We start from the raw sequence: 23,579 nt of genomic DNA, 5'->3' as shown, positions 1-23,579 counted from the left end.
CAAGCTCAGTGGCCTTGATCAGTTACTAGCATCCTGGGTCAGTTTCCACTGCTAGCTGAAATTGGCAAGATCCTAATCAGTTTTAGCTTAAAGGTTTTCTTTTGCCTCCAGCCAAGAAAGCACAAAAGCAGTAATTTCAATGTGTATTCCCCATTATGTACTGTCTTGTAATCTCTTCCTCTCTAATTAGTGCAGATACAGTACACTGATTTCCCTTGCTAATTATCACAGAACTGAAATGGGAATTCCAAAGGACAGGGAAATGGGGGAGAGATAAGCTGTAAGATTTATCTCTTTTTTCCATCTTCCTTGTAGCCAAATTCTGGAACATAAACCTTTCCTGCTATTAGGACTCACCCAGTTGTTTACATTTGTATCCTTTGGATGCTGTGGACAATTTCTTAATAAGCATTTCCCAAGATCTGTTACTATCTTGGCATCCCCCTTAGAGTTCTTTGTTCTCTCCCAGCAAACTCTAAATCAAGTATAGATGCGCAGATTGACAACAACTCCCTTCTTTGATGAGTACATAAAATATAAATTGGTGAGTTGTTTTTCTCTTCTTGCAAGCATGATTTGAGATAAGGCACACATTCTACACTCCCAGGTTGAACTGAATATTTCCATTTAGTCAAGGAGCCAAGAAAAACAGGAATGTTTTTCCTTGGAAACATTGCACTTCTTATGCATGATTTAAGTTACAAGGCATAGTATTATGTATGGCCTTTGAGTTTGCAGTTTTAAAGTATTTAATGCAGCTAAGAGCACTAAGCCATTCCAGACAAGGTGATGTCCAATTTAGTGTGATTTCAATCTTCTGACTTGGTATCCCTAGTTTGGGGACTGGTCCTAACATACTACTGAACAATGCAAGCTCTGTATGCAATAAGATGCCATGCCATCCATTTATGATTTGATGTTGGACAAGGTGGATTTGAGATGTATTACAAAGACTTGGCTGGCAAGAGTTAGCAACGTTGCTTTCTCTGAAATCTATTCATCAAGGTCAAGCTGGGGATAAGAGTCAGCTATAGCCCTTTTCTCCCAGCCCCTGCGTAACACACATAGTAATCCCCTTTTCAGCTCATAGTTTACTTCAATATTTTGTTTATAATGTCAGCAAGTCACATGTCTAATGTTCCTAATGAAAATATAGCACTTTAGCTTTGATGGAAAAGGGGAGCTTCACTGATTTTTCCGGTGAAAACATGTTTTCGTGCCAATAGCAGGAATGTAGCAAATTCCTTTTAAAGATATGAAGAGTGCATTGACAGTGCAATACACAGTATCTGCTTTGGCCATTAAAACCAGAGGAGGAAAATGAGTATTTTTTGGCATCCTAGGAAAAAGCGCATACGTTTGCTTAGCAAAGCCATTTATACAATTAAAAACCAAGTGAAAACAAATTGCAGAGATACTATTTAATTAAAATATGCCAGCTACCTAAAACAAAACAAAAAAAGGGCAGGGTCATTGGGTTCTTGTTTATAGTTCTGCTTAAATAGTATAGCACATAATGAGCAATATTTTACATTTGCATAAAACTTAGCGTTTATGTACAACACATATTCTTTAATCAGTGTATAGACAGACGGGAACAAGAAGTTGAAATCATAATAAATGTCCCCAAATGATACAGTGTAGAACACCCGTTCTGTGAAATTTATCCAGAAGGCAGTAAATAATTAAACTTTTCCATTGGAAAAAAAATATGTGTTTTTTTATTACTGCAGTAGATCCTGTGTTTCCCCATATTCAGAATGTATTTTCTTATAGTTCTATTTTCTTAGAAAGCATTTGTATACTCCCCACTCTGAAGTGGTGGCTATCATAGAATTCTGTTTGTGAGAATAAGAGTTTTTGTATTCCGTCTGAAATATGTAGAACAAACTTGACCAATTAATACCTTTACTACTGATTGCCACTTAAGACACTTTAATGGAAACCAATTCATTTAACTGAATAATTCATTGAGATGCAAATGTGATTTCTCCAACTAGCTTATTCAGGGATGAAATTTTTTCTTCTAGAATTAAGTTCCTATTTTCTGTTTTCTTCTGCATCTGCTCTGTAACTTGCAACATTTTCATCAGATGTGCATTCTTCACATACAGGTCCTTCACCAATAGATTAGACTTGGCATTTTTTTCAAACTGAAAAGGGAAGGAACATTCCATTAAGCTGTACTGCAACACACCCACAATAAAACAGTCAATCACCATGGGTTTAATATTTATCTAAAGAAATAAAAAGACCTCTTTAACTTCATTGCCAAAATGATTCATTCTGAAAAGACTACATGTAAAGTAACCCAAATAAATTACACTATGCCTTTACAAATTCTGAAAAAGAGACACCATTTCTCAGTTTATTACAATAATGGTTCTTCAAGTGAAATTTTGAGCAGTAATATATAGCAACCAAATTCAAAGTTATGAGAGCCAATTTGATGTAGTGTTTATAGGCAGGGGCTGGAAAACCGAAGAGCAAGAATTTTATTACTGCTTTAGGCCCAAGGCCAGCTGGGTGAATTTGGGCCAATGACTGTCTCTTAAGTCAAGGAAGATGGCAACTTCTGAAAATACAGTTAGTCCTTGACTTACAACAGTTCTGTTAGTGACCATTCAAAGTTACAATGGCACAGAAAAAGGGACTTATAACTTTTGTAACATCCCCATGGTCACATGATCAAAATTCAAACACTTGACAATTGGGCCGTATCTATGACGATTGCAACATCCTGGAGTGACAAAGTCAATGGGAAATCCAGATTTACTTAACAACTATGTGACTAACTTCACAAATGCAACAATTCTCTTAACAACTGTGGCAAGAAAAATAATAAAATGGTACAAATTCACTTAACAAATGTTTCACTTAGCAACATAAATTTGGGGCTCAGGTGTGGTCGTAACTTGAAGACTACCTCAGAAAATGACAGGCAGTACCAAAAAAAAGCTGAAATCTATTAAAAGGAAGTAATTTTTAAGATACATAATAAAATAAATTCTTCACTCTTTAATTTGGAATTTGTGCACATGTGTAGAATGAATGGTTGGAAATCTGCACAATATTCAAATATGTTCTGTTGATTGAGGGGAAGACAAATACTTTAGGGTAATTTCATGTATATATTGTAACACATTCCAGAACACTTGTTAATATGCTGTCTGTTTTAAAACTGCAAACAATAGACAATGATTTTTTCAATTTCAATTTCTGCTCCATTCACAGAAAGCAACAAATCCACTCTTGCACTTACTTGTTCCTTTATTTGGGACATTTTTTCCTGAAGCAACATTTGTGTATTCTTCAAATTCATCTCTACTTCCACCAACTTCTCCTCCATTAATTTATGTGCGTTTTCATATTCTTCCTGAAGAAAGCATAAATTTTGAGCCGCATTTATTGTACATCCCAAGACAATTTAACCATAAGTGAAAGTTAAAGGAATGGCCCAAGAACAATTGTTGATTGCAAAGTTGCTACAAGATTCTTTATATATTTCAAAAGAAATGGCCTAGAGTTAAGCTATTCCGCATCCTTGTAAATTTAACAGTGAAAGTAATCGCAAACCTGTCCACATTGTATGTATTGCACTATAAATATTTATGAGTCATTTTTTATAGGGAACATTAACCACAACATATGTTACTCTCTGAGTTTCTTTGTATAACCAAACTTTAGTTTTAGCTTGAAAACAGTCTGTTTTCATTACAGGGCTTTTTTGCTCTTTACTATTAAGCAACTTCCCTAGCTAGCACATTAAACAACAATTTAAATCCATAGTAAAAAAAAGCAGCTACTGAGATTGAGTCATCCAGTCATTGTCCCAAAAGTGCTTTTTTTGAAGAAGCAACTAGACTTTGTTTTTCTTTGAAAACATCCAAAAAGCTTCTTCAGCTCTGACTGGATGATTGGGAATGGAAGGATTTATATTCCTTGCAGACAGCTGGTCATTTGTATTCTTTTTAGACAGCCCGTTGAGAACACTTGGAGGTATATCTGTGTCCTCAAGTTCACCTGAGTAGTGTAAATGGGTGTGGTGCCTTCTTGGAACTGCTGAAAGGACTGTGTGGAGATAGATGATATATCCCTCACCCTTGTTTTGAGACGGGGCTATTCAATTTTGACACAGATGGCCTCTTTGATCCATCTTTCAAACCAGCGGTTCTCTCTGTCCAAAATGTGGACTTTGCTGAATGATATCTTTTAAATGCAAATGACTGTTGAATCTTGTCCTGATGTGTTTGTTCTCTTATGCTGTGCCATGAATTTATGAAGTATCACATTTTTTCAGAGTATAAGACACATTGGAGTATAAGACGCACATTAGCTTTTGGGGAGGAAAACGGAAAAGAATCTGCTTACCAGCATCTGGTTAGCATCTTTAGTCTGGTCAGTTTCAACACATTTTATCCCCTGGTTAGAGCTTTTAAAAAACCTTATTCAGAAAGAGTAACAATGAAAGAGCTTGCAAGGGATAAGAACTGGGAACATCGTTAGCACTTGGTTAGGGCTGAAAAAAAACATTTGTAGAGCAATGAAAAAAACATAGGGCTTGGAAAACCTTGGCAAAGAGTAACAATGAAAGAGCTTGCAAGCCAGTAAGAGCTGGGCACATTGTTAGCACCTGGTATGGGCTGGGCAAAAAAAGCTTTAAAAAAAAGCTACATTCAGAGTATAAGACACACCTGAATTTTCAGCCTCTTTTAGGGAGGAAAAGGGTGTGTCGTATGCTCTGAAAAATACAGCAGTTGTTTTGTTTCACCAATGTACAGATATGCATATGTCTCACTCAGTGATGGGCTCCTATGGGAACAGTCAGGAACACAGTTCCAGTAGCAAAATTTGGAGCTCAACCACAGAGCACCCAATTTGCACTAAAACATGTTGAAACAAAATGCATAAGCCGCGCCCACAGCGTGGTAATAAAAAATTTGGTAGGCCATCACTTGTCTCACTGCACTATACCACATATATCACATTACTCAGTTTGTGTCTAGGTGTTTTATCCTTAGGGTGGACAATCTTCTGCCAGTGTATTCTTGGGTTTAAAGTATGCGCATATGTTGTGTTGGCTGAAGGTTCTCCTGAGCTTTTCAAATATTCCTGCAACATATATGGAATAACAACATTGCTTTGTTTATTGTTCTCTTCTTTGTCTTTTATGGAGAAGCAGTGGAGGATTGCTGCCCGTTCGGACCGGCTCTTAGGGTTTCCACCTGCTTGCTGAACTGGCAGCAATAGCCAGCTGTCCACTCTCCTGAGCTGGCTCTCCAATCACTGTGGCTTCTGTGAATGCGTAGATGGTCATTTGCACCACGTGATGGCAAAACGTGCACTTCCATCACAGTGCGAACCGGTAGGGAAGGTAAGTGGAATCCAGCATGTGGAGGAGCTACTGCTGGGTCTTTTTGGGGATTTGATGAAGTTCCATCTTTTCTGGTAGGCAGGCCTTCAGCTCAGCGGTGTAGATAACTCCCATTTTTTGCTCCACTGGGTGATGAGAATAAAAATATAAATATTGTTTGTTTGTTTGTTTGGTTTGATTGTTTGTTTGATTGATTGATTGATTTCTATGCCACCCTTCTGAGACTCAATATTGATCTACATGAGAAGAAAAATAAGAAAATCCAGTTGCCTGTTGAAAAAAAGCAGCTTTGGGATACATTGCTTCTGGTTTAATTTTAACTTGGCGTGTTTTATGAATCCAGCCATTGTAGTTGTAACTTTTGGTTTTAGCCTTAGAGATGTTTATAACGTATTCAACAAACCATGGTAAAACAAGTCAAGCAGCTTATTTCTATTCATCAAGCTGCAGCTGCATTCTTGGTAGCAATCTAAAGACTAAAACCTTCTTACTTGATAAATAGCAAGTTGCCATTTCATTTGTTCTGCCTGTAAGTCTAGATCTCCTTGCAACTTTCTGATTGTTTTCTGTTCTCCTGCCAATCTGGATTGAAGCTCAACAAGTTGGTCCTTAGGTACTGCATTGTCCAACTGGGTCTTCAGTTGTTGCAGCTCATGTGTGTGTTGAGACTCAACTTGGTTTAATCTGGTGTTAGCTTCTAACAGCTACATTGCAAGAGAAAGAGACAGATTAGCATTCTAACATTAGCAGTACTGCAGAAGAAAAACCTAGCAGTCAGTCAAGATACTTGCAGGTCAAAATTCATTCTAAGAGTCAATTCCACTCAATATGTAAAATAAATGTTAATTTTTAAAATTATTTCCCATCTAAAGTTATGTTTGATGAATATTTTATTTTATTTCTTTATTCATTCATTCATTCATTAATATTTTATGCCGCCCTTCTCCTTAGACTCAGGGCGGCTTACAACATGTTAGCAATAGCACATTTTAACAGAGCCAGCCCGCACAATCTGGGTCCCCATTTTACCCACCTCAGAAGGATGGAAGGTTGAGTCAACCTTGAGCTGGTGATGAGATTTGAACTGCTGACCTACAGATCTACAGTCAGCTTCAGTGGCCTGCAGCACAGCATTCTACCTGCTGCGCCACCCCAGCTCTTCTAAATAATTCTTATTTAGAAACAACTTCTAGATTACAGTTCAACACATGGAATATTGGTACACCCCAATTTAGATTCTAAGATTTGTATTTTAATCGGGTATATTTGCCTAACGTTATTTACAGTATTCTTTTAGTGCACAGGTAGTCCTCAACTTACAATGGGCATTGATATTGGAATTTCTGACACTACGTGGTGCAGTTGTAAAGCCCAACTGCATTATTTATTGATAGCAATCCTATCAATTCCAGTTGCTACTGTTAACTGAATCCCACAGCAAAGTAACTTCCTGATTACTTTCCATGACCAGTGAGGAAGCCAGGAGGAAGTTGGAAGGACAAAGGCAAGTAACTGGCTACCGTCAGCAGTGGGGTGGGGAGGAGCAAGGGAATCTGGGTTTGGGGGAAGGTCAGAGACAATGTGTGGGAGGCATCATGGTGGAGGGTAGATGAGCATGTTGGAGAACTTCTGCATTGGACACGAGGTGTGTGTGCAAGGATGCCACTCAGGTCAAGGAAAGTATGCAGGACTGCATGAGAGCATGAGATGATGTGCACAGATTAGTGAAGGTGTTCCAGAGGCTTCACGTAGACCCAGGGGTGTGTGCTCCTATCCATGAGAGGCACTGGGCAGGTGTGGATGACTGCACGGGAATGCAAAGGTATTCGCAAATGAGGTCACATGGGTCAGGGAGGGCATGTGTGGTGTACAAGATGTACTGTGTAGATCGAGCAGGGTGCATGTGAGATGGGCTGCACAGGTCAAGGAGGGTGCATGGAGTTCCGTGAATGACCAGTGCAGTGTGAGTGAAGAGGGGCTGGGTAGTGTGTTGGTAGGGAAGATTTACTCCAGTGATCTCCCATCTTCCCTGCCAATTTTCTCAGTGACTTTCTAGGAATGGCGATCATGTGATTGTGGGGCACTTGGCAACCAGTCATACATGTGAACAGGTTTCCCAAACACCTATATTACAATCATTTGACTACAAGGGGGCTTGTCAGAATCCAAGGACCGGTTGTGATCACCACTCACTTGTTGCTGTTGCAACTTCAATCAGTTACTGCATGAATGGTTGTAAGTTGAGGACTGCCTGCATTATTATTTATTTTATCTTTGGCAGCAGATGTTGTCCCTCAATCAACTAAAGTATCATAATCCTACACCATCTTAAAAAACAAGGGTAAAAGTCAAAATAGTTAGGCAAAATAGCCTTAATTCACGATCCCTATTACAGATAGGGAATGCTGCCAACACGACACAGGTTTTTCTACATGAAATCTTGCAGCAGAGGTGAGCAGTTATTTGATGCCACAGGCTACACTTAACATTTGGAGCAAAGTAAGTAGAGCTACATTACACAGGGATGGGAATTTGGGGACTTAACTGTGTTTCTCAGCTTAATGTGGCTAATTTAGAGCTTACACTAGTTTTCATCTGCGTATCTGTGTAATCAACTTTTAGAAATCATGACCAGGTAGATTAATACAGCTGCAAAAGGAAGACTGAGCCTGCTGCTATTAGGCTGCAGATTGTCCATCACTAATACAACATTATGAAGCATCAACAAACCCTTAATTACAACGCAGTGACCTCTCTCCTAGATCAATTTTACCTTTTCCTTCAGCAATTTCAGTTCTTGATCTAGCAAGTCCTTTTCACCCTGCCATGTCAACTGCTTCTGAAAATGCTCCTTTTTCATCTCAGCAGAGGCCTCCCAAAGTTGCTTGGCTACCACTGCTTCTTGTTCTTTTTGGCTCTCCAGTTCAAGCAACCTCTGATTCAGTATCTTGATTGTTTTGTGACTGGCTTTATTCTTGCTGCTTAATTCAATGTACTCATGGCTTAGCTGAGAAGTCCTGGTGTTCAGCTGCAAGATTTCCTCTTTGTAGCTTTTGTTCTGAAACAAGATGTCAGGCATTGAATGCTGTGACTTTGCTCATAATCACATCAGTGCATGCACAAAATAAGATTATAACTTATCCAAAAGATCAGGTAGGAATTTCCTAGATTCAAATTCTAGTTAAATAGGAGTTGTTTTAAAACAAATGTGTTATATTATTACTTTTCTCAGATAAAGGAAGGGAAGAAAAAGGAAAAATTTCCTAGAACTAAAGGAGACAGATTGCTTTAAAAAATATACAACTTAATTTTTGGTGGTAAGGCAAATAATGTAAACCTATATGCAAAGTATTAAACATTTAGGGTTCTGAATTCTGAAAAGCTTTTGTAGATGTGATTATTTTTAACAATTAACTTTTTAAAGTACACAGTGATTATTTTAGCACTAAAAATCGATACAGAGTTCATCAGAGAGCTTTACTAGGCAACAAGTTGAATGTATCCATAATCCATTGATAGGTTATTCAATAAACTAAACTGCCAAGTCAATGTCAAACACCTTATGGCTTAATACAATGTGCAAATCCAGCCAATGTTTCTCCACTGAACCTTGGTAGCATTGATTAGATCAGTGATTTTCAACCTTTTTTGAGCCGTGGCACATTTTTTACATTTACAAAATCCTGGGGCACATCGCCAACCAAAATGACACAAAATGACACTCTAAGACACTCTCCTCTTTTTTTCCATCCCTGTCTCCTCCCCACCCTTGTGTGTGTGTGTGTGTATACACACTCTTGAACCATTTCCAAAAACAGGTGAGGGCTGGGGTTTTTTTCTCTTATTCTTTGGGTGCTTTTTATATGCTTTAAATCAAGAGTAACTTCTCTCTCTCTTTTGTTTCTCTCTCTTTCCTCTCATTCTGTTTCAATCATTTTCTCATTTCTCTTTTTTCCTCCACTTTTTGCTCATTTCTCTCTCTCTCCCTTCCTCTCCTTTTCTCTCTCTCTCTCTCTTTCTTTCTCTCTTTCTCTCTCTTGCTTTCTCTCTCTCTCTCACTGTCTCTCACACTCTCTCTCTCTCTCAGCAAAAAGTTGCGAGACCGGAACCTGAGCCTCCTTCTTCGCGGCACACCTGACCATGTCTCGCGGCACACTAGTGTGCCACGGCACACTGGTTGAAAAACACTGGATTAGATAGATAAGATTAGACATAAGATTAAGTACTGACACTCAGATTATTGCCCAATTCTTTTTATATTTGTTTGTGTCTGTATAATTATCCTCTGACTTAAGATGCAGGAAAAATAACTGCTGAAATTTATCTAGGAACTCAGCAATCATAGTTCCCTCTAAGCTGCGCAGCGCGCTATAGCACAGAGGTTTTTAACCCCCAGCCCGGGAATTTCAAATTCCAGCGCACAGGACCAATCGCTGCGCCGGAATTTGAAATTAAAGGAACTGCCGCTGCTCTGTAAACAACAGTTTGCAGCAACAGTTCCTTCAAGTAAAGGCGGGAAAGAAAGGGGCCAATTATAGGCCCGCTTTCTTCCCCGCCCCTTAAATCCCAGACGTTCTCCGCGTACACCCCCCCCCCCAGCCAAATGGTTGTTTAGCTGCTGGCCCGGTATGGTAAGAAAACCGTTGGGGGTCCCTGGGTCTGGCAGCGCGGTCTGCTGCCGGGCCTTCTAAGCATCCATGGGGTGGGGTGGGAACGAGGGTGGGGGGTGATGACCGGGGGCCCTGGGCCAGGCCGCCGGCCTATCACGGTTCCCCCGCCGCCAAGAGCCAGCTGCTGGCTTGCCGCGGCACGCCCGCCACCGCCGAGACCCAGCCGCCAGCCTACCGCGGCTTTCCTGGCTTGCCGCGGCCTACCGGCCGCTGCCAAGACCCGGCTGCCAGCCTACCGCGGCTTCCCACACCGCCGCGGCTTCTCCGGCTTGCTGCGGCCCGCCCGCTGCCGCCCAGAACCAGCCGCCAGCCTACCGCGGTTCCCCCACCGCCCAAGCCCGGCCGCCGCCCTGTCGCAATTCCCCCAACCTTCCCATGGGTACTGCCCGGTGTCTCAGCAGTCTACTTCATTACACGAATTGCTCGGGGTGATGGTGGGGCTCTTGCCTCCGAGCCTTTTCACCCCAAATCCGACGGCCGCCTTCTCCGGGTCCCAGGGAAAAAGGAAAGTTTCCCAGGAAGCCCCTGTGCTTCTGGCCCCAAAAAACATACTTGTGCGAGTGAATGGTGTTGCAGGGCAGGAAAAATAAGAAGAGAGTAAGACAGAGAGAAAAAAGAGAGGAAGGAAGAGAGAAAGAAGGAAAGGGAGGGATGGAGAAATAGGAAAGGAGGATGAGAAAGAGGGAAAGAGTGAGAGGGATGGAGGGGGGAGGGAGAGAGAAAGAAGAGAAGGGGGAAAGAGAGGGAGGAAGAGAGGAAAAGAGACAGAAACAGATAGAAAAGAATGGGAGCAAGAAAGAGAGAAAGAAAATCAAAATTAGTTTGAAACTAGCTCAACTATTTAAGTGGATTTTAAAGCATAGATTTATTAATAGTTTTGTTTTTGTTTTTGCTGGTTGTTTTAGTTTTAATAGTAATAGATTTTGGTTTTGTTTTATTTAATTTCAATAAAATAGAAGGGAAATAAATAAATATATATATATATATATATATATATATATATATATATATATTCAGCTAAAAACATATATATATATATATATATATATATATATATATATATATATATATATGCCGCCCAGTCCTGAAATGACTGCTGCTCAGACACTATAGTTTTCCGCCCACATCGAAAAAAAATTAGAGGGAACACTGTCAGCAATCAACCTTATATGCATACAAGTTATTTTTTTCATAAAGTCCAGTGCTATCAATCCTTAGGAAGACCCATATGTATTGCATGTAAAAGGTCCCTGGTTCAATCCTTGATAATGTCCAGATATAACTGGGAAAAGCTGTTGTTTAAATTCCTGGACAATTAGTAAGACTCCCATTTGAGGACATTAGCCAATTTCCATATTTCAATAACTGGCAAACATTTTTCACAATTTCAGGTATAGATCTTTCTTATCACCTGCCACTGAATCCTTTTAAAAAGAAAACGGGGCCACAGATAAATCATGCAAAGGTTTTGTCCTTCTAAAATGTCCCCATGCCCCCTCCATCTGTTTTTGACTGAAACTTATAACTTCTTGACCTGTTTTGAGCTTTCTATTACTGTGCTGTTTCAAATTCAGGCTCTGTGAAAAGGCAGATCAAGTCGTACTGTAACTACTTACCAAGTCTTTTAAATCTTTAATTTCATACATCATCTTCTCTTTTTCCATTTTTAACTCATCAATGTGCTTTCTGGGGGGGGGGAAATTAAATGAAGCATAATTTGTGCATCAATATTATAATGAGATTTGGAATCACTCTAGAAATTCTAGTGGTCTTTCAGGTATCTATTGTAGCTCTATAATTCTTGTTTATAACAGTGAACTGGCTCAAGATAGGTATAATTTTTCGCTATACACATTTCCCTTGGGTGCACTTGTTTCAGATTTGGGGTTTCAGCATCACTCTTATGCTGATGACACTCAAATCCTTGAAATTATGGGTAAGAGTAATTTTACTAAATCACAATTGTTTTAAATAAGATATTTTTTGTGTCAAAAATAACACTATTTTAGCTACACTTTTTGCAATAAAGTACATTGCCAAATTCAATTATGATGAGACATTATGTACAGATTTTGCATCTTAAAGGTTAAATGCTAAAAATGCCACAAACATTAACAACACTCTGTTAAAACAGTATCAATGTCTGTATGGCAAGATGATACAGCACTATATTACTTTTATGCTATTGCCCGCCAAGATCTCTTGTCCTTGTTATGTATCCCCAAAGTAGCTTTCCCTAACATGGCAATTCTAGATATACAGTATGAGCCACAGTGGCACAGTGGTTAGGGTGCAGTACTGCAGGCTACTTGTGCTGATCACCGGCTGCCAGCAGTTGGCAGATTGAATCTCACCAGGTTCAAGGTTGATTCAGCCTTCCATCCTTCAGAGGTGGATAAAATGAGGACCCAGATTGTTGGAGGCAATAGGCTGACTCTGTAAACCGCTTAAAAAGGGCTATAAAGCATTGTGAAGTGGTATAAGTCTGAGCGTTACTGCTATATTCTAATTCATCCAAATAAAGAAAATTATTGGGATCTTGGTATTTTCTGAGCTGGACTTTTTTCTGTAGAAGTTTCTTTATCAGGCTAGGTGACATCACCAGCAATAAGCAATAAGTTTGCTTATTCTTTACATAGTAACTTGCTTTGCAATCTTGTTTGCGCTGTGGTTTTTTTCATTTAGTGATCTTTTAAATAATATATTATTTCTTCCTGATCGTTAGACAAAAAGATCCCCACCCCTCAATGTGTAATTAAATTCTGGAATTCACTACCAGCAAATTCACTTTCTCATGCACAAATATCACCTGTTCTGATACCAACCATGAGCCAACTCTGAGCTACATTTATTCACTACTCTTTTAAGCAATAATATACAAAGCAATAAAAAATTATCGATCTCTCTCTCTTAATCTTCAAGAGAATATGGTTTCTCCAAGACTATTTGTAGAAACTATCCAATCTCAGGAAATTGTATAATCTTCAACCATCTCCGTTTTGTCTTAATGATTATTGACACCTCATTTTACCCCCTACTTGGTTTGTCAAAAGCATCAGGGTCTGACACTTATATCCATTTTTCCATTGAAACTGAAAAATAAAAAATTTAGTCATGTAAAATGCGGACTTGTTTGTTCAAATTAACCTCCCTTAATTAATGGGGTGCAGATCTGCTAATATTATAATTCCCAAAATTCTCAGCCAACCTGACTGAATTGTTCTGGCGGATACTAAGACAGTTCCCAATTAGAAAGGGATATTTCAATTGACAGGCTTAAAAAAACCTCCAAGTGCTTTATAGAGTTAATTATTGTATAAGACAAGGTAGTCACTATATGCATCACCTGGGGCCACATGAAAAAGGCAACAAACAAATGCACATAAACAAATAAAAGACAATTACTGTGAACTGAAAATGAAAATATTCAAGCTAATTAGGTTGCATTTAAACAATAACTCAGAGAAATACCAACTAACAACTTCCTAATTCGGATGATCTCATTTCACAAAAATAGCCCCATCATTTTGATATACGATGAAAAGAAAAGTGTCTATACATAGTATACAAAGTTGTCTTATTACTAAAGAAAAATGTTGCTATGGGTTTTTATTGCTCTCTTCCTAGGCTGTATCAGTAAATAGTAGATCCTGTTTGTTCTTGGTCAGGCTTTGAAGCCAAGAAGGATTATGTCAGGTTATGCAACCAAAGAGGGTATCAAGGAATGTTAGGGCTATATGCTAGACTGGAAAACTGAAAAACATTCTAAAAGAAACCAATAACAAACTATTTATTATCGCAAAAATTGGGTTCTCAAAGACACCACAAATTATTCTTCAGTTGAAGCAACTTTTACTTTCCTTTTAAAGTTTCAACTTCATCTGTTAGCATTATTATAATTACAGTAGTACCTTTAAATACGAGCTGCTCCACATGCGAGTATTCCAAGTTAGGAGCAGTGATGCGAAGGAAATTTCTGTTCAACACCCAAGCTCAAATTCGGGATACGAGCCGAGCTTCCACTAGGTGGCGCAAGAATCTCCTTGCTTCCAGTTATCTCGGCGCGAAAAACAAAGTCTAAAGGCATTCGTTCGAGATGCGAGTTGATCGACTTACGAGCTCGGGTCTGGAACGAATTAAACTCGGATGTCGAGGTACCACTGCATTATTATTATTATTATTATTATTATTATTATTATTATTATTATTATTATTTAGATTTGTATGCTGCCCCTCTCCGGAGACTTGGAGCAGTTCACAACAAAACAGTACAAATCCAATGGTTAAAACAATTTAATAGCAGAATTGTCCTACATATGCATAAAGAATTACTAATGGTATTGGCAGGTATCCATATTTAGAATCTTAAAAATATAATGCTTCCAAACCTCATAAAATGTATCTCCCTTTCATGCTTCATCTTTAAGTCATCTTCCAATCTTTCCCTTTCCTGGGCCAGCCTCTGACCTAAATTTGACATTTCTTTAGCATAGCATTGCTCCATTTCTGCCCTTTCCTTCTCAAATCTCTTCATTTCTTGGATAGGATCTGGCTTCTGTTCCTGATTTTTCAAACCATCAATCACTTCCTGGTATTTTTCATTCAGTTCTTCCAGAGCATTTTTCTGTTCCTCCAATTCACTAATCTTGATTTTGAAACTTTGCTCAATATCCTTCCTTTCTTTCTCAAAATTATTTTTTATTAGTTCTATTTCTCGTTCATAGTAATTGACCTAGTACAGGAAATTTAAAAAAAAATTAGAAATCATTTCAAAATATTTATTTAAAATTTAAATATTCTCCCTCATGGTGGATATAGCATCCAGGATTGGGTTAATTCTGTCTGCTCTCTGATTGGACTGAGTCTGTCAAAGCTGTTCAGGTCCCCTTGTTGCTATGCTTGACAGCATTTTCACTCAGTCACTCAGTGAGAACAGTTATGCCAATCTTTCCTCCTGTGGCAATTAATCTATTGGCTACTATTCCACCTGTGTAGCCCTGAGTTGGATTAGACATGAGTTGTTGTGGATTGTTATCGGAGCACTGTAGATTGTTGTGTGAAAACTATAAACTGTGAGTTTGGAGATTTAATTACAAGGCTTGAACGTCGGCTCTAGCTACCTTAGGCAGCCTGTCATCGCTGCCTGCATTGGAGAGATGATTGCAGCTTCTGCTTTCAGATTGTAATTGAGGCTTGATTATTATTTTTTTTGCCTTCGGATTGTTAATTTAGCATTTTAGAGTGGCTAGAGGACTTTGGCCCATTTGACAGCCATCTGGGCTGTTGGATTGATGTAAATCATGCCGTTGCGAAGATCGGCACTTGCAGTGGCCCTTTTAAAATGCAGAGGGCCATTTTATGGCTCCAATTCTGCAGTGTTGTCAGAATCACTTTTCCTCTCATTCCAGCAACCATCGATGGGCCATAAGGTAATTCCATCCACGGTTGGCCATTGGATACAATTGACTATAGCCAAGGCTTCAATTGTGGAAGGCGCCAGCTTGTATAACTGCCAACTCCACAATGAGCACTGCCACCTCAGCAGCAGGGGCAACTCAGATGTTGCTAGAAGTTTGCCATGTGATAACTTGGTCAACACCACCTCCTTTTGTGCAACACTATAAAGTCAATATTTGGTAGAGTGCTGCAACAGGTCATTAAGCACTAGATCCTCAGCAACAGTCTGGCAACCATTGTCACCCACTTGTTTGGACAGCTTTGGTATGTCCCATTCCTGGATGCTATATCCCCACTGTGAGGGACAAGGGCATTGGTCTTACCTGCTGTGCCTCTTCTCAGAAAGGTGGATATAGCATCCAGCCCCACCCAGTAGAGTCAAAACCAACTGTTGACTTTGGTCCTGCAGGAGGAATGCATTAATTGACTATGGCACAACGGAGTCTGTTGCTTGGCGTCTTTATTTCAAGTTGTCAAGCATAGCAACAAGAGCGGGACCTGAACATCTTTGACCAACTCAGTCCAATCGGAGAGCAGATGGAATTAACCCATTCCTGGGTGCTCTATCCACGTTTCTGAGAAGCGGTAAGACCAATGTCCCATTGCCTCACCCAAGAAATTTGTCATTTCCAGTGCATAGAATTTATATACAAAACAATAACTGTCTAAATAAAGGAGTATCTTGTTCTTCTGGGATGGTTTATGAGAATTAATTTAAAAGGTGTATCAATTTGTTTAGACCATGCTTGCTCTCTGTTATAAAGTTACACTCAGAAGTCTTTTTATAGTATGGCTTCTATAATACTGTATTTATTAGAGTGATTTCAAAATGCTAAATTGAACAATTAACTTAAATATATGTATGTGTGTGTAATAAAAATCTTAACTTACATTGGAGAAATGACGATTGCCTTTCTACCAACAAAATTTAGAAGACTGGACAACTCAACAGTGCTTCTATTGAAACTACTCTGTGCAGTTATTACATGCAAAAAAAATGAGTTCTGTTGATTATTGTACTTGTAGATTGAGTATTAAGTACTGAGCCTTCTTACTTACCTTAGTTTCTAGCTGTGTTTTTATAGTTTGATTCTGTTCTTTTAAGTCTTCCACCAGAAGTTCCGTTTTTATACTTACTGAATAGGGATCATATGTTATGAAAGTGTCATCTGTAAGTAAATTTAGTCCTAGAAAAACATGGAGACAAGAAAACTATTAGTGACTAACCCCTAGCTACAAGAGTAGTGGATTAAATCATGGAGGTTATAACAAAACAAAACATCTAAGAGAAAAATAACCACAGCTTTTTTTGGAAAAACATCGGCTTCCAGATTGGAAGAATCAAGAAAAAAATTATAATTTATACTGGTATCTTATTAATAAAGGAATAGATTGGATTAGATTAGGATTATTTAAATTCTAGGTGCTTGCGAGGTTTTAGATTTAAACAATATATATATGTGCTTTTACATTTTGGCCTGTGGTGGGTAAGTGTTGATATCCAAGAAAGTGATCTTCTTTTTCAATGTTGTCTTAAAAGAAAAGTATTCAAGATGCAAATCAAGATTGGATGCAATAATTAGTAAAATAAATGCATCTTTCACTTTAACACTGAACTGTAGCAGCAGGACGCCCAGAATTAAACAACAACACTAACACAGTAGTGTCTATGCTCAGCTGCTTTCCCCAACTTGAAGTCAGGAAAACTCTCATAGAAAATATTAAAGCCCCTCTCACCATGCTTAAGAGCCCTGAATATCTTTTGCATCAAGAGTCTTTTCCATCCTGAAGTCCAGCTGTGTTGAATCATCATCTAGAATTCTTCTATGTGGGCAATTCTGGGAGCAGGCATGCAATACATCCAGATTTCAGCAGGTTGCAGAAAACTGTTTTAAAGAAGTATGCCTGCCCTGCATTACTCACCTACAATGCTAGCTTTTCCATTTCCATGCAAGAGCCTTTCTCCAGTATTGTTGGTCTTTATTTTCCAGCATGCTAGGTTAGGCTTGTTTGCATGCAGCAGGGCTCTCAGTTTTTCCACCTCTATCTGTAGCTCATCATTCTTGTCGTGCAGGTCCTATAAACAGCCAGAAAACTACAGTGAAACACACACAGCAGTTGATCTTAGATGGATGTGGTGAGATGAACTCCACCTCCAGGACTTATCCATATTTGCTTATAAATCATTGTTATACAAATGGATAACACTAGAATTGTTAACTCTAATATGGTACTTAAAAGCCTCCACAAAGAGAGAAATTCAGCAACCACAAAACAAGTAGTCCTAGGTTTAGGTGTGTTCAACCCACAGTCCATGGGCTACATGTGGCTCTGGACAACTAGTAATGCAGCTCCACAAGATAATAAAAAAATAAATGAAGTTTATTATTTCTAAACATTAAGTCTATTATATATTTTATATGCATCCTAGGACAATAACTCTTCACTCAATTTCAGGCAAGCCAAAAGATTGGACAACCTTGATCTAAGTTCTTTTAAATACAAGTAGTTTAATGATGAGAAATATGAGTTTAGGGAAGTTTACAATGGTTTGAACCATCATCAGTTGCAGAGTCTTCAGATAGGGTGACTGAATCCTTTCAAGCTTGTGGATGTGGATATGTTGATATCACAGGTTTCATTGAATCCAACAAAACAAGGTAGAAGATAGTGAAAACAACATATATTCAACTTCCTGTAATACGCTTTAACATGGGGAAAACAGTAGTAGTACTGCTTGAATCAAAGATAAATATTGAATATTAAAAGGCGTGAATCAAGCTGTAAACTCATTGATGCGATTTAATTATAACGCTCTCTACATGGGGCTACCTTTGAAAAGTGTTCGGAAACTTCAGATCGTACAGAATGAAGCTGCGAGAGCAATCATGGGCTTTCCTAAGTATGCCCATGTTACACCAACACCGCAGTCTGCATTGGTTGCCGATCAGTTTCCGGTCACAATTCAAAGTGTTGGTTATGACCTTTAAAGCCCTTCATGGCACCGGACCAGGATATCTGCGAGACTGCCTTCTGCCGCACGAATCCCAGTGGCCGGTTAGGTCCCACAGAGTTGGTCTTCTCCGGATCCCGTCGACTAAACAATGTCGTCTGGCGGGACCCAGGGGAAGAGCCTTCTCTGTGGCGGCTCCGCCCCTCTGGAATCAACTCCCCCCAGAGATTAGGACTGCCCCCACCCTCCTTGCCTTTCGTAAACTCCTTAAAACCCACCTCTGCTGCCAGGCTTGGAGGAACTGAGTCATCCCCCCCTTGCCTATGTAATTTTGTGCATGATATGACTGTGTGTATGTATTTTATCTATTGGGGTTTTTTTTCTTTTTAGACTTTTTAGTGTAAAACTGTTATTTTAGATTTTAATTATTAGATTTGTTACCATGTATTGTTTTTATCACTGTTGTGAGCCGCCCCAAGTCTACGGAGAGGATAATTTTGGCAATCACGTTCAAGAGGGGCGTTGAGAGCTGCAGAGCAAAAAAGCCCTCCGAGTCATAAGGAGCCCATTCCTGACATAGCATACAGTAAATTAAATCTCTGATAACCAAACATAATTCTAGTTTGATTTATTGTAAATATATAACAGGGATGTTTTCTTTACCCTGTTAAAAAAGGAAGTGTCCACTACTATGAGTGAATTATTGTTATACCTTCTTTTATGTCTTTCTTATTTACTATTATGCATTAAGTCAATTTAGTCAGAACGTGTGTTTTACGCTATAGCTCTGCAATCTGTATCCTCGCTTATCTTTTAATGTAATCTTGGAGTAGCCTGGTTTAGTGAGCCAGTTCTAAAATATTATTTAAAATTCATCTGAGAACAAACCTGAAAAAGACCTGCAAGACACAAGACAGAGGTTGAAAGTCTAAATTGGTGCTTTGCTGATGGTCAGTTTTTTCTGTACTACAAACACCAATCCTTGCTCAGTCTCTTGAGGAATAAGAACAAGCTCCAACAAAGCTGACAAAAATGTAAACCATTTCAAAGCAGCCTAAAAAATACGCCTGACACTTTCCAGTGGTTCTTTTTTAATATAAGTTTGTCTGTGAACATTATTTTTACTTATAAAATATTGTGCTTGCTTTTTGCATGTGTATTTACCATGTATTTATGAATATGGGGGAGGAATACATGCAAAACGCTGATCATTCTAACCTTTAACATCCACACGGAGGCCAAGATCCAAGAGTCCCATTGGCATAAATAAGCATTTCCCTTTGAGAACTCCTATGCTTTATCAAATATGGTGGAATATAGTTTGAATTCCCAAGTGGGAGGGGCTACGTTCCAGAGGAACAAGAGACAGCCAAGTTTAGATACAGGAGTTTAGTTGAGAGGAAGAGGATCAAGTTAGCGCCTCCTTAGAGGATCTCAGAGTATATCTTTTAGTAATTTGCTTTAGTTTGAAGATTTCTGAATATAGATGAGGAAAAATAAAGGAAACTGCTTAAAAGTAACCCTGCATGGGTTTCTTGATCTTTGGGCCTGATACCAAAGCACACAAAGCTTAGGATTCTACCGATAGCTACAGTTCAAAGCACATTTGCTAACTTTTAAAGATTCTATTAGCATTAAGCATTTCCCTACATGAAGAACAAAGATTCCTTGTGCAATGAAAATACTGAATTGAGCTAAGAGAATTTTCTTCTATATTCAAAAGCCCATTTTATACAATAATTCTACTAAAAGTTTGCACATCAATGCAAGAACAACACTGGGATTCATTTTTATTTAACATGCAATCTTATGGGATGTAGTACTACTATCCCAATTGTGCAACAATCCTGGATAATCGTATCTGTTTAGAAGTACAGTGAACCCTCGATCATCGCGAGGGTTCCGTTCCAGGACCCCACGCGATGATCGATTTTTAGCGAAGTAGCGGTGCGGAAGTAAAAACACCATCTGCGCGTGCGCAGATGGTGTTTTTGCTTCCACTGCCGCCCGCCCTTCGCCCGCCCACCCCGTTGCTCGCGCCTGGGGTGCGCGCGCGCTTGGGGACTCCCTAGCTCCGCTTCCCAGCTGGGGAGCGGAGCTGGGATGTCCCCAAGCGCGCGCGCTTTCCCCAGCAACGCGCGCGCGGTGGGGACTCCCTAGATCCGCTTCCCAGCTGGGGAGCGGAGCTGGGATGTCCCCAAGCGCGCGCGCTTTCCCCAGCAACGCGCGCGCGGTGGGGACTCCCTAGATCCGCTTCCCAGCTGGGGAGCGGAGCTGGGATGTCCCCAAGCGCGCGCGCTTTCCCCAGCAATGCGCGCGCGGTGGGGACTCCCTAGATCCGCTTCCCAGCTGGGGAGCGGAGCTGGGATGTCCCCAAGCACGCGCGCTTTCCCCAGCAACGCGCGCGCGGTGGGGACTCCCTAGATCCGCTTCCCAGCTGGGGAGCGGAGCTGGGATGTCCCCAAGCGCGCGCGCTTTCCCCAGCAACGCGCGCGCGGTGGGGACTCCCTAGATCCGCTTCCCAGCTGGGGAGCGGAGCTGGGATGTCCCCAAGCGCGCGGGCACCGCCCGCCCGCCCACGCTGTTGCTGGGGCCGCTTCCCAGCTGGGGAGCGGAGCTGGGGTGTCCCAGGGAAGCCTCTGGGGGAAGGGGGAAGACCCAGGGAAGCCTCTGCCCGGCGGGGAAACTCCACCATCTACGCATGCGTGGAAGGGCACGCATGCGCAGATGGTGGAGTTTACTTCCGGGTTGAAAACTCGCAAAATAGCCCTTTCGCGATACTTGAGGACGCGAAACTCAAGGGTTCACTGTAATGCGTGAACATTGCTAACATCAGATGCTAGACAGATCAAACATGCAAAATCAGATACAGCAATTCCATTTACAAAAGAAGTTACACAGAAACAAAAGATTGACAGCAGAAAAAGACCTCATGGTCCATCTAGTCTGCCCTTATACTATTTCCTGTATTTTATTTTAGAATGGATATATGCTTATCCCAAGCATGTGGATTTACCAACCACGTCTGCTGGAAGTTTGTTCCAAGCATCTACTACTCTTTCAGTAAAATAATATTTTCTCATGTTACTTCTAATCTCTCCCCTAACTAACCTCAGATTGTGGTCCCTTGTTCTTGTGTTCACTTACCTATTAAAAACTTCCCTCCTGAACCTTATTTAACCCTTTAACATATTTAAATGTTTTGATCATGTCCCCGTTTTCCCTTCTGTCCTCCAGACTACAGATTGAGTTCATGAAGTCTTTCCTGATAAGTTTTATGCTTACGTTCTTAAGGAACTGAGAATTCCATGCACAAAATCTTCTTTTTTTCTTTTCTTTTTTATCTTTTCTTATTTGCAAAATAAAGATTTGTTTCCATTTTGGCAAGAACTAACATTAGCAGTACAGCTGTTGAATTGAAACACATATTCAAACATCAAACCCAATCAATTCTCCGAAGACTGAGCTTACTAGAAATGCTGACAAATATAACTGGCTATTTCCTTAGATAGCAAGGGACATATAGCTAGAGTTTCTGAATGTTAAGCTGACTAGATTCAATGCAAAGATTATTGAATATCATAAGGTACTTATATTATACAGAACTATTGAAATAAAAATAGCAAAGTTTTCAAGGTTATCTTAACAGGCAGATTAAAAGAAATATTCATTACAGATATAGGAAATGAGCACACTTGGAAATGCAACGCTCACCTTTACCCTCTATGATTAGGTAGGAAGCACCAAATTGAATGTATGCAGAAACAAAAAAAGGGAAGGGAATTGAGTGGATAGTGGAATGCATGAAATAATAAACAAGAATTTTTTTTTTTAAGACATCTTGATTAGTCTGCCACCTACCAATGGATCATTATGATTTTCCAACAAAAGGCAGAGGAATTAAAATAACAATAATAGAATGTTCCCAGTTATATTTCAATCAACTAGGCATCTGCTTATCATGATTCAGGTGGTTATCTCAATAGGCAGGACCATTATGTTTTATATTATTGTAGATTAATTCAAAAGTAGATGATTAGTAAAAAGGTTCCATACAGTAAAGAGAAGAGGGACAAAGTTGTGAAATAGGGATAATTTCCTTCCCATTCACCTCGTTTATGGCTTTCCACTATGCATATTTATAAGCTTAAAAATCAATCACTTACCCGACATTGCAGTTCATATTCCTGAATGATTTCAGCAAAGCGTGCTTCTTGATCAAATAGTTCCGTACTGTAGGGATCCAGTAATCCCAACTGAAGCAAATAAAATTGTTTTTTTTTAATTAATAATTTAGTATATTGTTCCAAAATTGGAAAGAAAGCCTTGAAGTTATAATAAGTTATAATAAATTATAAACACCCTGAGTTACATTTTATTTTTAATTTATTTCATTTATAACACTATCCAAATCTACAAAATAACTCTGGGCAGTGTAGAGTAAAATCAAATCTAATGTACCAAAGGTATAGCAGAGCTTCTGTTACGTTGTTATCATGAGTAGATCAAGTAGACTTGTACAAAAATAGTCATGCTAGGGGGGCTTTTTAAATATTTTTTGTCTTTTTATTGTGCTTACAGACATTTTACCAATGCTTAAATGAAAAGTAAGTGATTGCTTTATGTAAATAATATGTAACCATATTCAGTATAACTACGTATTTAAAAGAAATTAAGAAACATTTTAAGAGGGCTTACACCTTTTTTGATTAAGCCTTTTTCAGCCAAAAGGACTGAAAAAAATGAATGTCTTCATCATTACTAACAAAAAACAATATTTATGTACGAGATACTTTAGGTAGAAGACTATAAATACAAGACTCTTACTCATTTGATTTTCACACCAGTCAAATGGATTCAGATTACAGCAAGAAAAAAAAATCATTTTTCACCAATGTAGAATTACCTTGTCTTTCAAAACAAAATTAAGATCTCCTTGAAGTTTCAAAACTTGATTTTCAGATTCACTCAGTTTTTGAACCACTTCAGCAACTTCATTCTGTAAGCGACTATTTTCCTTTAAAAATACATTCACATGAAAGAAAATGAAAGATAAAATCTATCAAGATGTAAAGTTTGCAACTCTTCGGCAAGAAAGCAGCAGCACGCTAAATATAGAATCTAT

General features: G+C 39.3%; 1 protein-coding gene across 2 annotated transcripts in view; it reads right to left on the bottom strand.

The window, feature by feature from the left end:
- Positions 1 to 1,406: 1,406 nt before the first annotated feature.
- NINL (ninein like) overlaps positions 1,407 to 23,579 on the bottom strand; it is a 49,108-nt gene continuing 26,935 nt past the window's right edge. For both annotated transcript variants that reach the window (XM_070734675.1, XM_070734674.1), the window contains exons 12-21: positions 23,361 to 23,471; positions 22,621 to 22,710; positions 17,425 to 17,578; positions 16,561 to 16,688; positions 14,433 to 14,776; positions 11,661 to 11,730; positions 8,148 to 8,432; positions 5,866 to 6,078; positions 3,263 to 3,376; positions 1,407 to 2,153 (exon numbers count right to left, since the gene is read on the bottom strand). In XM_070734675.1, coding sequence (XP_070590776.1) covers positions 1,968 to 2,153; positions 3,263 to 3,376; positions 5,866 to 6,078; positions 8,148 to 8,432; positions 11,661 to 11,730; positions 14,433 to 14,776; positions 16,561 to 16,688; positions 17,425 to 17,578; positions 22,621 to 22,710; positions 23,361 to 23,471 — 1,695 coding nt within the window. In that variant the 3' untranslated portion in view covers positions 1,407 to 1,967. The remainder of the gene's footprint in view (positions 2,154 to 3,262; positions 3,377 to 5,865; positions 6,079 to 8,147; positions 8,433 to 11,660; positions 11,731 to 14,432; positions 14,777 to 16,560; positions 16,689 to 17,424; positions 17,579 to 22,620; positions 22,711 to 23,360; positions 23,472 to 23,579) is intronic.

Source organism: Erythrolamprus reginae, chromosome 1, assembly GCF_031021105.1.
Source record: "Erythrolamprus reginae isolate rEryReg1 chromosome 1, rEryReg1.hap1, whole genome shotgun sequence".
Lineage (NCBI taxonomy): Eukaryota > Metazoa > Chordata > Lepidosauria > Squamata > Dipsadidae > Erythrolamprus > Erythrolamprus reginae.
This window is presented reverse-complemented; position numbering and strand designations above follow the sequence as displayed.